This window comes from Schistocerca piceifrons, chromosome 2 (assembly GCF_021461385.2).
Source record: "Schistocerca piceifrons isolate TAMUIC-IGC-003096 chromosome 2, iqSchPice1.1, whole genome shotgun sequence".
In the NCBI taxonomy this organism is placed as follows: domain Eukaryota; kingdom Metazoa; phylum Arthropoda; class Insecta; order Orthoptera; family Acrididae; genus Schistocerca; species Schistocerca piceifrons.
In genome coordinates, this window is record NC_060139.1 from 312,631,417 (window position 1) to 312,644,732 (window position 13,316).

General features: G+C 37.9%; 1 protein-coding gene across 1 annotated transcript in view; it reads right to left on the bottom strand.

Annotated features, from left to right (window-relative positions):
- Positions 1-218: 218 nt before the first annotated feature.
- The window catches only part of LOC124776440 (low density lipoprotein receptor adapter protein 1-like), a 197,963-nt gene continuing 184,865 nt past the window's right edge, over positions 219-13,316 (bottom strand). Inside the window, exons 7-8 of the mRNA XM_047251438.1 lie at positions 11,070-11,119; positions 219-1,986 (exon numbers count right to left, since the gene is read on the bottom strand). Of these exons, the coding sequence (XP_047107394.1) occupies positions 1,842-1,986; positions 11,070-11,119 (195 nt within the window). The 3' untranslated portion in view covers positions 219-1,841. The remainder of the gene's footprint in view (positions 1,987-11,069; positions 11,120-13,316) is intronic.

The window sequence follows — 13,316 nt, forward strand, 5'->3', positions numbered from 1 at the left end:
TTTCTATGTCTCTTAATTACAAAAAGTGTTTTATGTTTGTTCTGTGGACACATTATAAAATTTTATGTGAATTTTGTCTATGATGCAAGTATCCAGCTAGCTAACTAATTAACTTCAACAATATAAACAATTAATGTGCATATAATGAATAAATTATTTATTTGTGTATAAGGTATATTGTATACATAATAAAAATTTTCTATTTTTATTTACAGTAAGTGAAAGTAGAAGTAGTACAAACAAGTAAATCTTGTTTCAAAACTTTTTTTGTCACAGCTACTCTTTAGACATGTACTTCATAAGTTTTTACTAAAAATACCATGTAAACAATACAGAATCATCTTTCAGATGATGAGTATGAAATATGCCCATTTAAAGAGCCATGCATATAAGTTTAAGAAATTTGTATGTGAGCTACATGATGCTGCACAAATAATTTTAAAATATGAAACACATTACAACAAAGCCTACAAAAAATATAGTGTACTGTGTCTTTTGTGAAAGGCAGAGCAATTGGTGTTTCATAATTACATTATTATATCACAAATAGTGCTTTCTATTTACTCGAGAGCTTCCAACTGTATTCATCATTGTTGTGACACGTCCTGGACACATGAATAATATATTATTATGACATAAAATGAATGCCATAAATAGTATTAAACATTATAACCTTTTGCACTTTTCAGATGCCTGAGTAAAATTGGAAATAATAACAAAATTCATGTAATTATGAATAATGAAACTGCTATTACATAAAATTAACAGGTATATAACTGTAATTAATTATTGCCTCATTCATACAACAATGTATAGTAATAAAATCAGGAATTTTACATGTAAAAAAACTAGGTAACTGTGTGTTGAAAAGGTTAAGAAATATAAGATATAGGTTTTGAATGTATCGGTTTATGAGGTAATATTCTATTATTTGACAGGTATCTTGTCACTTAAGTATTGACTGTCATGACAATTTATATTGTTCCAAGTACAAACAGTTCAATTTTATTTCATTCTACCAGTTGCTATATTACACAATATACTAAAATAAAATAAATTTTAAGGATTATAAAATCTCAGTATGAGAAAATTGCTATTTGGAGTATTTTGAAGTAACAGCAGTAGTGAAAGCAGTAGAGAGCATAGGACAAAGAATTCTCAGTTCACATACGCAACTTCACAATAGCTTCAACAGTATCTCGCAGTTCCTTACACATGAAACATGGTAACTATGGTGGGAAACAAGAGAGCCTGATAGCATAGCAGTAATATGCGTTCTCTTCCTGAAAGTATTCTAAAAAGAAACTTTCTACTTATCTGAAAGGATGCTACTTTTCTGATGATTACCTGCTTGTGGTGTTCATTGGTAAATCCAGTACAAAATTAATTTCAGTGTAATAAAGCAATATAAATTATCTACCAGTCTCTGTGTGCATGGCACACAGTTTGCACAAAAATGTCAGCATATTAACGTGTCCAGAACTTCACCTGAACAGACAAAATATGGTATTACATTTAACTTCATTTCACATCAAATTGTCTTTCTCATGGACAGCTGAAACAGCAACTTGTAAAACTGTTCTTGATATGCTTCACTTTTAAGCAAGCAGGAACTACTCTGCCTTCTTCTACATTACAATGACAGATCTACAATTGTATAACTGTCATGGTATCATTGCACTTTGATTCAAAAGCTGTAAAAATCACTACAATAATCTGAGATTTCTTGAGAGAAACAGCAGTCTCTTGGTTAGAAAACTTCACAGAAGAGTTTTTTTACTTCTGAGATTTGAGTGTCTACATCACTGGTACACCTTTTATTGTGGGGTAAAATTATGTTGCTAAGAGCAAAGAAGGTTGACTGAATGCGTCTCTCCCCAGCAGTTGTTACTGCTGCTGTTGTGGCTGTTGTTCTGCAAAAACTGCATATGGTGCTTTGGTGAATTTGATGAGTTCATGGTGTTTTCTGAATTTGACTCAGGAAACCTGTAAAAAAATTTAAAGAAACGTAAATTTTGGAATGATTTATTTGTTTTGTCAATTAATAAATTAATCACATCACTTCCAATATAAGATTGGAATGAGAAATTGCATTGCTTACACCAATAAGAAATAATACAGCAAAAATGACTACATACTTTAAAGGGAAACACAACGATATGAAAGCTATTTGCACAAAACTGTAAATTCATAAAAAGGAATGAAATGAGTTGCAAAGTAGATAATTCAAAATAGCAATTATACATGATAGTTTAAATGAATGTTTAAGGTAGGAAGAAATAAATTCCACTCCAAATCTCAGGAAAAAATAAAGATGCTCTCAAACAATTAAAGCTGAAGGAAGTGTGCATAAATAATTTATCAGGTCGACTGCTGTGGACCTGCTGGCCTACTAAAAAGGTGCATGATTAACAATTCATAGCCTTCTGTTAAACTTCCTTCCATGGAGTAGGCATAAGTGATTGCTTCAGATTCCATGTTACAAGTCAGATATCTTGCACTGGGATTTTTACTCTAGTTGGGCTGCCTCAAATGAGACACAATAAAGTCCCAGAAAATGGAAAATCAAGGGCAGAAACATTATTCTAAGCTCCAATCCTTCTTTGAATGAGTTTCAAAGCGATTTCGTATCAACCAGAATGTAGCAGGAGCACAGAGAAGTTTCTAGTAAATAATCTTTGAACCAAGTGTATACTAAATAACATACGAAATACCTTCAGTTAATCTCTTAAAACATGCTATTAACATTCCAAGTTGTTATGCAGATTTTAACATGAGATCTAGGTGGAAGGTGTTGAACTATGGATGCAAAAGATTGTGGTAGAAGTCAGGCCTGAGCTCCTCATTTATGATACAGCCAAATTTAGCAAGCAGTTATGAGGTAGTTGTTACCAAATTTTTAAGTACTCTGTTTTGCTATATGTTGTTTGTTACTTGTTATTTGCTTTTCTCAGTTTTATTTGAGTAAGAGACTAATCCTGGTCCATCACAAGGCTTGAGTATGATTTTCACAGCACCAGAAGGGATTGGCAATCCCTGTGACCATGTGTCAGTTCTGCTTTTGCAAAAGCATTGAATACGGGTGTAGGCTGCCAGCTTTGCAAGAGGGAGGTGGGTTGTGTTCCCAAGCATTACTTGTCTCACCTTGAGTGCTCTCAGTTCTCATTTGTTAATGCTCGTGGCTGACTGTCATGTTACAGTGTCTGCACTACAAGATGTTGGGTGTATAGTGTAGTACAAGGAGGAGAAGGAAGGATGAAGAGAGAAAAAATAAAAGAGAGAGAAAAGAAGTATGAAAAATTCTTCACACTATTAAATTATGAGAATGCACAACAGGTGTAAAACAAAGCAGAAGGCTGTAGGTAAGGAGATGCTGAATGACACATATTTACCAGTCAAGAGAACAATGCCTGCAGCTTTCAACTACCTTATTAGAATGTTATTGGAAGATCTCACAGAAAACCCAAAGAAAGTTCGTTCATATGTAAGGATTGTTAGAAGTACCAAAGGCCATCTCCAGACACTTATGGATGACAAAGAAACTGTAATTGAGGGAAGCAAAAGTGCTTAATGTCATTTTCAAATGTTCATTTACAAAGGGAAACCCAGGAGAATTACCCCAATTTAATCCTCATACCACTGAAAAGATGAGTTAAATAAGTATTAGTGTCAGTGGCATTAAGAAAAAGCTGAAATCATTAAAATTGTACAAGGCTTCAGGTTATAACAGAATCCCTATCCGATTCTATACCTAATTTGCAACTGAGCTAGCCCCCATTTTAATCATAGTACAAGGCATGTTCAGAGAGTAAGTGTACAAGATTTTTGTATTTTTTTAGAAAAAGTGTATTTGAGAGAAAATTACAGGGTACTGTTGATACACGTGTTGACTATTTTTCCATATAATCGCCATCCCATTCAATGCATGTGCAGAGCTGTGGCATAAGCTTATTTATGCCCTCCTCAATGTACTCTCCTGCTAGCTCCTTCCCCCACTTTAGAGACTCTTTCTGCACAAGCATATCAATTGAAAATTTAATTCCACTCATGTATGCCTTCAGAGATTTCTTACTGACATCTTTCATGCAACTGGACACTACAGCATGAGTTTATGTAATGCCGTGTTCCTGCAATACTCACTCTGGTAGGGCCACTTCTGCTACCACTCAATGTTGCCAACCCTCAAAAAACAAAAACCTACAGAATGCTATGGCAACAGTGCACTTACTACCTGAACATACCTTGTATACTGCAGATCCCCCAAACAAAGAACTTTACATACTAGCTGGAAGAAAGAACAGACTATACCCATCTACAAAAGAACAACAAAATTATCATCTAATAACCTTGACACCCATCTATTGTAAGTTCTTAGAACATAATATGAGTTTAAATATAATGATTTATCTCACACAGAATGAATCACTCCATACCAACCAGCATGGATTTAGAAAATATCAGTCACGAAAAACTTAACTTGCGCATTTCTCACACATCATACTGACAATCACTGATCAAGGCAATATGTAGACACAGTATTTCTCAACACTCAAAAAGCATTTGAGTCAGAACCGCACTTATGTTTATTATGTGAGGTATGTTGTATGGGGTGTCAAGTGAAATTTATGACTAGACTGAGGATTTCTTGAGAGGTAGGACACAGCATGTTATCTACGATGGAGATTCATTGGCAAATCTAGAAGGACTTCAGGTGTATCCCAGGCAACTGTGTTGGGATCCTTGTTGTTGCAACATAACAGACTGACATTCACCAAATGAACAGTATGATACACACCTTCAATACATGTCATGATACACTAGCATATTTCATTTTTCATAGTTAATCTTACAATTATTTTATTGCTTCACAGTATTACATTAGAGCTATTTAATTATGTTCACTTTTCCATAGTTTTTCTCTATAAATCAAGTCCTGCCCAGATGAATCAGTAATAGGGATAAATGAAACACTGAATTGTTAGCATTACATTATTCATATAATTTTTGTAAAACACATTAATTCTGGAAAAGTTACAGTTATTAGAAGACTGTTAGTACTAACTATTATTCTAATTCATGTGGGTGAATGTCAGAACCCAAAGTGAACAAGAAAAAATATAGTATGTGCAATAATTCTTGTAACTTAATAATAAAAGAAAATGTTGATAAAAAAATTGTCACTGTAATAATATCAGTTTAAAACATCAAGTCAATTTTGACATGAATCTCGTAGCAAAATCATTTGGAATATGAAATTGTAACAACACTGTAAACCTCAACAAAGAAGAGAGAGTCTTGTCAGAACAGTTGACTTCAGTTTGTCTATGTTTGTCTTGCATCTTACAGAGACTATCAGAGTGAAGATCATTGACTACTGTTTTCTTTGTACTGTGTCCGTATATGGGCATGCTTGCTTGTGGTGTGTTTCAGATACAAATCTGCTCATCATCTCTGAATGTTCTACACTGACTACTTGCCTCCCTTGGCCACTGGTTAAGCTTATGGCCGAGTGCTCCTCAAGTGACACCCTACTCACTCGGAATAGCTGATTGATGCTGTATTGGAGAAACTGTTGCATACTCTTTGTGCACTGTATCACCTCACAGCTCACTCCTGATGCATGTTATTAACACACCCGGCACAGCCGACACACCGCTGTGGGCCTCAGCATCCACACACTAAGGTTAGTGACATTGTGTTTCCCAGTGTATTGTCCACTGTCCCATGCAGTGACAACTGTATTCCTTCTTCATGTGTGCAAGATGTACAATTAGGTACGATCATTAATGGCACCTGCCATACAGTGATCATGACAAAAGGCCCTCCCATGTACTACAAAGCGTCCTGCCTCCCACCAAAGAAACTATACCATGTGAAAGTGGCTTTTAATGACCTTTTAAACATGGGTATTGTAAACCCCTCAGACAGTAAATGGTTGTTACCCATTCACCTTGTGCTTAAGAAAGACAAGTCAGTCTGGTAGGGTGGTGACTACTGGAAACTTAACGCTTGCACCATTATTGACAACTATCCCACACCCCACATCCAGGACTTTGGGACTTCGCCCAACTGCTGATCTGCGCCAATGTTTGGTGTTCTTGACTGCCAGAAGGCATATCTTCAGAACCCTATGTTCGAAGATGACATTGCTAAAGTGGCAATCATTAGACCACTTGGCCTATTTGAGTTCTGCTTTATGCCTTAAAAAACAAGGTCCAGACATGGTAAAAGTCTTTGTCTCTATCTTGTTCAATCTCTCATTTTGCTATGCCTACCTTGACAATATCCTGATCTTCTGACCTCTGTTGAGGAACACAGGCACCCCTTAGCCTAGGTTCAGGCTGTCCTGAGTGACAACAGCATAGAAATTAACCACAAGAAACTGCAATTGGGCGATGCGAGTGTAACCTTTCTCGGTCACACCATCAATGCTGACTGCATCCATCCAATGTATGATCAGGTCAGTTTCGTCCATGATCTCTCCCTACCCATGGCATTCCACAATCTGCACCATTTTCTGAGTATGGTAAATTTCTGCTACAGACATTTTCCCCATGCTGCCTCCATCCAGGCCCCATTTGCAAATGCTTTGGCCGGGAAAAATACCTTTGGGAAATGAAAAGTGCAGTGGTCAGATGAAGTGATTCAGGTGTTCAATGCCTTCAAGATTGTACTTTCAAATGCCGTCATGCTCATGCACACAGTTCCAGGTGCACACATCTCTGTCACAACTGATGTGAGTAACACTTCGGTCAGCATTGTTTTTCAGCTGGCAATACAACCAAGTCATTCTGGTTCTTCTCGAGGAAACTCAGGGCTTCCTAATGCAAGTGGTCAGCAGCTGACTGTGAGCTACTCATGGTTTATGAAGCAATGAGATACTTCCACAATGACATCGAAGGCTGCACATTTACAATTTTTATAGACAATAAGCTATTTGCTGGTGCTGTTCGCAACCCAGCTCAGGATCTTCCTCCAATGAGATTCCGCCATATGGACCTGATTAGCCAATATACCACTGACATTTGGTACATCCAGAGGATGGGAAACATGATTACAGATTACCTTTCCAGAGTGAATTCCATCACTTCTCCTTTGGACTTGGATGATCTGGCATGGTGACAGACAGACGACATCAAACTTCAAAATCTGTGGCAGGACCCTAACTCGGTGTGACCTTGGTGTCCCACTGCCTTCCAGCTCACCACTCCTTATACTGAGACGTCTCTGGTCAACCTCTGTCCCTTTGTCCTGGCCATGTGTCCTTGAAGCAAGTCAAATGTCAGGCAGAATCACCACTGGGCGAATTTGACATGCTGAAGTGATGCCTTCGACATGTGCACATCAACATAGTGGGCCTACTTCCACCATCTGAGGGGTGTAAGTATATTCTTTCAGTCATCAATCAGGTAACCAGATGTCTTTCAGACATCACGGCCGATTCAGTTGCATGTGCTTTCATCTCCACATGTATTACCCACTTCAGGCGTCCCTCGTCAATTACCACCAATAGCTTATGTTTCCAGAATACTCTCCAAGTCTGATATGAACTGTCCAACGGTGAAGGAATGCCTTGTAGTTGTCTGGGACATCAACAATTTCTGGCCACATTTATTTGGTGAACCATTCATCACTGTACGGACCACCACTCTCTATGCTGGCTGACTAGCTTGAAGAATCTATAAATCTGGTGGTGAGAGGGTCACAGAGGCTTTAGGAGTAAGACGCCATAGAGATATACTAAAACCAACACAGACACAATGACACCAACTGCCTTTCAAGGGATTGTTTGGTGAAACACAGCAGTATGGACAAAATCTCAGTAATCATGCATTTAATGATATTTCTCTTGAACAGAGAAAATATCTGGGATTGCAGAAAACTATAGAGACCATGAAGAAGGAGGAACTGACCAAAGGAGAATTCCAAGTAATAAATGGAATATTGTATAAGAGAAGCTGTGGTCCAATGACGCTGAAATAGTTGGCTGTAAATGAGCTGGGATGACATGCAACCATCTTAAAGCAATTCTATGACACTTTCAGTGCTGTATATTGTACTCCATTAACAGTGCTAGATGTTGTTCTTCATTAATAAGCATGCTTTCTAATTTGGACTTGAATGTGGCTATGACATGTTAACATGAACTTAATTTCACATTAACAGAACATTTCCTAGTGTAATAACACTACTGCCAATGACATTAACACAGTTCTCTTTGATTTTGTATTGTAGTTTGTGTGCTGATGATTCATGAAGGCTCTAGGCACAGTCAGATGCAGGCGTAACAGGCCAGGTCTCTACTGATCCATTACACACTTTGTGAGCCAGTGTACAGAACGCCAGTGATGGGAGTACATGCTGCAGTTACATCCAGGGCATCTATTGTATTTCCAACGCCACCTGCAGCAGTGCCATTCCACCATATTGTAATCAAACTCTTGGGTCCCAAAATTTGATAAATGATGATCAATGGATAATGGCAGCCCTGATTACCTCACCTGCTACACTGTCACCAAAGTTGTGTTGTGTGCTGAAGTTAGGGAGTTTCAAGACTCCTTATACTGTAGAAGGCATAATTTTGAAGCTCAGACCACACTTTGCAATGATCTCTGACCATGGAAAAAGTTTTCCAGTCGAGACTAGTACCAGATGTGATTGATTGTGTTATCACCTACAGTGTGACAACTGCTACCACCCAAAGATAAATGGCCTGATAGAACACTTTAATAAGACACTGGCAGATATGCTTTTATTGTACATTGATGTTAAACAGAGAGATTGGGATACAATACTGTCCATCACGACATTTGCATATAACACAGCAAAACAAGGTTCTATAGGCTTCACACCATTTTTTATGCTACACAGTCTCAAGGCTTACACTGATACTCAGGATGACTACATGAAATACCTTATCACTGAAGAAGCAAAACAGCTTGTTTGCATATGGACCCTGGACACCCTGGAGGGAGCTGAGAGCTCTATAACACCAAGCAACAGTGAGTGAGATACAGCCCAGGAGACTTTGTGTGGATTTTTATGACTGTGCAGGAAGTTGGTCGATCAGAAAAGTTAATAAAGCATTACTTTAGGCTGTATTGTATCCCTTTTTGCTTGTTGAGTGTCACATACAAAGTGGAAGATTATGACCCTTCACCAAAAAGACAAACACACAGAGACATCATCCACGTCCTTTGAATGAAGCTCTGCTACAGTTCTGAGTGCAGATTGACAAGGGGGGTTTCTTATTCAAGGAAACAGGAAACCTCATTGATCATCATGAAGCGTCAACTGGAGAGACTACCTTCAATGCTCGTCACAGTAAAGAGGATGTGATAATGCAACAAGAACATAAGGATCCTCCAGTGCTGCTATAAGGGGACCCAGGACAAGACCCATATCCAGGGTGCTCCAATAGAACCTCTGAACAGTGGGTCACTGTTTCTCCAGGAGAGGGAGCAATGCCTCAAGCTGTGTTGTGCACCTTGTGAAGTTGTGGTTAGTCTTTGTGGCTGACATGCTGTGGGTCACAAACCCCACAACCAGTAAACATTTTTCATTTAGTATTTATTGCGTCTGGAAGGTTCTTGAAATTTCTTATGTTTGTAATGACTGTGTATTCTGAGGTATTTGATGTTTGTATAAATAGCAGTACTATCTGTCCAGGAGTTCAGTTCTGTTTTATCTGTATGTTGATATCAGTAATAAACCTTCTTTCGGTGCTGTATATTGTACTCCATTAACAGTGCTAGATGTTGTACTTCATTAATGAGCATGCTTTGTAATTTGGACTTGAATGTGGTTATGACATGATAACATGACCTTAATTTCACATTAACAGAACATTTCCTAGTGGAATAACACTACTGACAACGACATGAACACAGTTCTCTTTGATTTTGTATTGTAATTTGTTGTGCTGATTATCTCTGAATGTCAGTGCAAATGCAAATAATATTTTGAGTCTCCGACAAATTTAAAAAAAAAAAAAAAATTGCCAGTTCTGGCTAACACACTGCTTTTATTCCAATGTATACCCTTTTTTGTATCACCAGTATTAATTTTTTTTCTGTTTTGTATTGAAGTGTCCTTATATTCAAGAAACAAAACTTGTACACCACAAGCTGCTATAACTTGTTACGAGGACTGCCCAGAATGAAATGCACAGCATTTTTTTCTTCAACAATTCTTTATTGAACATAATGAGAATTACACACATGAAAGAATGGTGTTTTATCTACACACCGTTTTTTTCCATGTGTCTCCATCCCATTTATGGCCTTCCTCCACTGCGAAACAAGGGCATACCAATCCCTGTCCTGGTGGCAGAGCCAGTGCTTCACTGCGCGAATCACCTCCTCATCATCCTCAAAATGTCTTACACGAATGGCGTCCTTTAATCTGTCCTCACAAATGACAACATCACCTCACTGTCACATGACAGGTGTGACAACCGTGGATGGTCTCCCAGACCGCTGCAAATCACAGAGCTCCGCCAAACTGCCTACTGATGACCTCACCCTCCGTGCACAGCGACTAACTGTACTTCTGTCAACAGCAGATGCTCCATAGACTTTGTACAAGTGTTTGTGAACATTCCCCACAGTTTCTTTCTCTGCAGTGAGAAATTCAATGGCAGCATGTTGCTTGTAACGTACATCACCTACAGACACCAGTTTGAAACTGTTGTGCAACTACACTATCTGTCGGAAGAGATGGAAACTTGGCATGCTCACTCAGCAGACTTCAAATAATACATAGGTAATGGTTCACATTTGTAGAATTGTTTTTGGCTGAGAAAAAAATGTGGTGCATTACTTTCTGGGGCAACCCTCATATATGATCATAAAGCTTGGGTCCAAAACAATCTAAACATATGCATTTTCAAGCTCAACCCATGAACAGCAGGTAGCATTAATGATTAATGATTAATTTGCAACAATATTTTTAACAGAATATTATTTTGTCATTGGTGCTGATATGACTAAAGAAAAGTTATTTCATTTTTATAAGACTGTTTGGTACTTACTCTAACTCATAATTCTGTGCATATGAAAAACAATTACCTTGCAAAGTTGGTGTTGATGTTTTCAGTGCTGTCTTCTTCAAAACTGACCTGGAATATAATGAGAAAATAGTTTTGGTTTCAAAAGAATAAAATGAGGTGAATGAAAATATTACAAAATACATATGTGTACCCAAAACTGAAATAGCCACTGACCAGCCTCAACACTGTAATCACACATTTGCTGTGGAAATGAGCATAAGTAGATCCCATGTATGAAATGTTATGTCACAAGAACTGAAATGCAATGTATAGAAAAATAATTCATTCAACTTTGTATTCACAGAATGGCCAAATTGTTGGCTTAATAAAAAAAAGAGGAAATTGTGATGTTCTGTAAGCTAAGTATAAATATCATGAAAACGAGAAGGATCATGATGACTACATGCTATCTTAGTGCATTCTGGAAATAAATAAACTCCTGTGAAATGAGCACATGGCACATTGCAGGTGGTGAAGACTCCATTATTCCATAAAGCAATTCAGGTGATGGCCTGTTTTGTTATTAAAAATGGAGAAAAATATTGATTAAGGTACAAATAGGTGGCCTCTTGCTATTATTTTGCAAGCAGTTTACTGAATGACTTAATCAGTTACAGTAGCAGTGCATGGGGGAGTATAATGTTTGAAACACAGGGAAATGAAAATTTAATTGATCAAACTCAAGAATCATGAATGCCAGAATATGTCATCTTACAAACACTCCTAGAATTCAGGTCAGTATGCTGTTTGCACAAACATGTGGTTCCTGAAGAGGGGCAGCAGCCTTTTCAGTAGTTGCAAGGGCAACAGTCTGGATGATTGACTGATCTGGCCCTGTAACACTAACCAAAACAGCCTTGCTGTGCTGGTACTGCAAATGGCTGAAAGCAAGGGGAAACTACAGCCGTAATTTTTCCTGAGGGCATGCAGCTTTATTGTATGGTTAAATGATGATGGCGTCCTCTTGGGTAAAATATTCCGGAGGTAAAATAGTCCCCCATTCGGATCTCTGGGCGGGGACTACTCAGGAGGATGTCGTTATTAGGAGAAAGAAAACTGGAGTTCTACGGACCGAAGCGTGAAATGTCAGATCCCTTAATCGGGCAGGTAGGTTAGAAAATTTAAAATGGAAAATGGATAGGTTAAAGTTAGATATAGTGGGAATTAGTGAAGTTCGGTGGCAGGAGGAACAAGACTTTTGGTCAGGTGAATACTGGGTTATAAATACAAAGTCAAATAGGGGTAATGCAGGAGTAGATTTAATAATGAATAAAAAAATAGGAGTGCGGGTAAGCTACTACAAACAGCATAGTGAATGCATTATTGTGACCAAGATAGACACGAAGCCCATGCCTACTACAGTAGTACAAGTTTATATGCCAACTAGCTCCGCAGATGATGAAGAAATTGATGAAATGTATGATGAGATAAAAGAAATTATTCAGGTAGTGAAGGGAGACGAAAATTTAATAGTCATGGGTGACTGGAATTCGAGAGTAGGAAAAGGGAGAGAAGGAAACATAGTAGGTGAATATGGATTGGGGGTAAGAAATGAAAGAGGAAGCCACCTGGTAGAATTTTGCACAGAGCACAACTTAATCATAGGTAACACCTGGTTCAAGGATCATAAAAGAAGGTTGTATACATGGAAGAATTGTGGAGATACTAGAAGGTATCAGGTAGATCATATAATGGTAAGACAGAGATTTAGGGACCAGATTTTAAATTGTAAGATATTTCCAGGGGCAGATGTGGACTCTGACCACAATCTATTGGTTATGAACTGTAGATTAAAACTGAAGAAACTGCAAAAAGGTGGGAATTTAAGGAGATGGGACCTGGATAAACTGAAAGAACCAGAGGTTGTACAGAGTTTCAGGGAGAGCATAAAAGAACAATTGACAGGAATAGGGCAAAGAAATACAGTAGAACAAGAATGGGTAGCTCTGAGGGATGAAGTAGTGAAGGCAGCAGAGGATCAAGTAGGTAAAAAGACAAGGGCTAGTAGAAATCCTTGGGTAAGAGAAGAAATATTGAATTTAATTGATGAAATGAGAAAATATAAAAATGCAGTAAATGAAGTAGGCAAAAAGGAATACAGACGCCTCAAAAATGAGATCGACAGGAAGTGCAAAATGGCTAAGCAGGGATGGCTAGAGGACAAATATAAGGATGTAGAGGCTTATCTCACTAGGGGTAAGATAGATACTGCCTACAGGAAAATTAAAGAGACCTTTGGGGAAAAGAGAACCACTTGTATGAATAT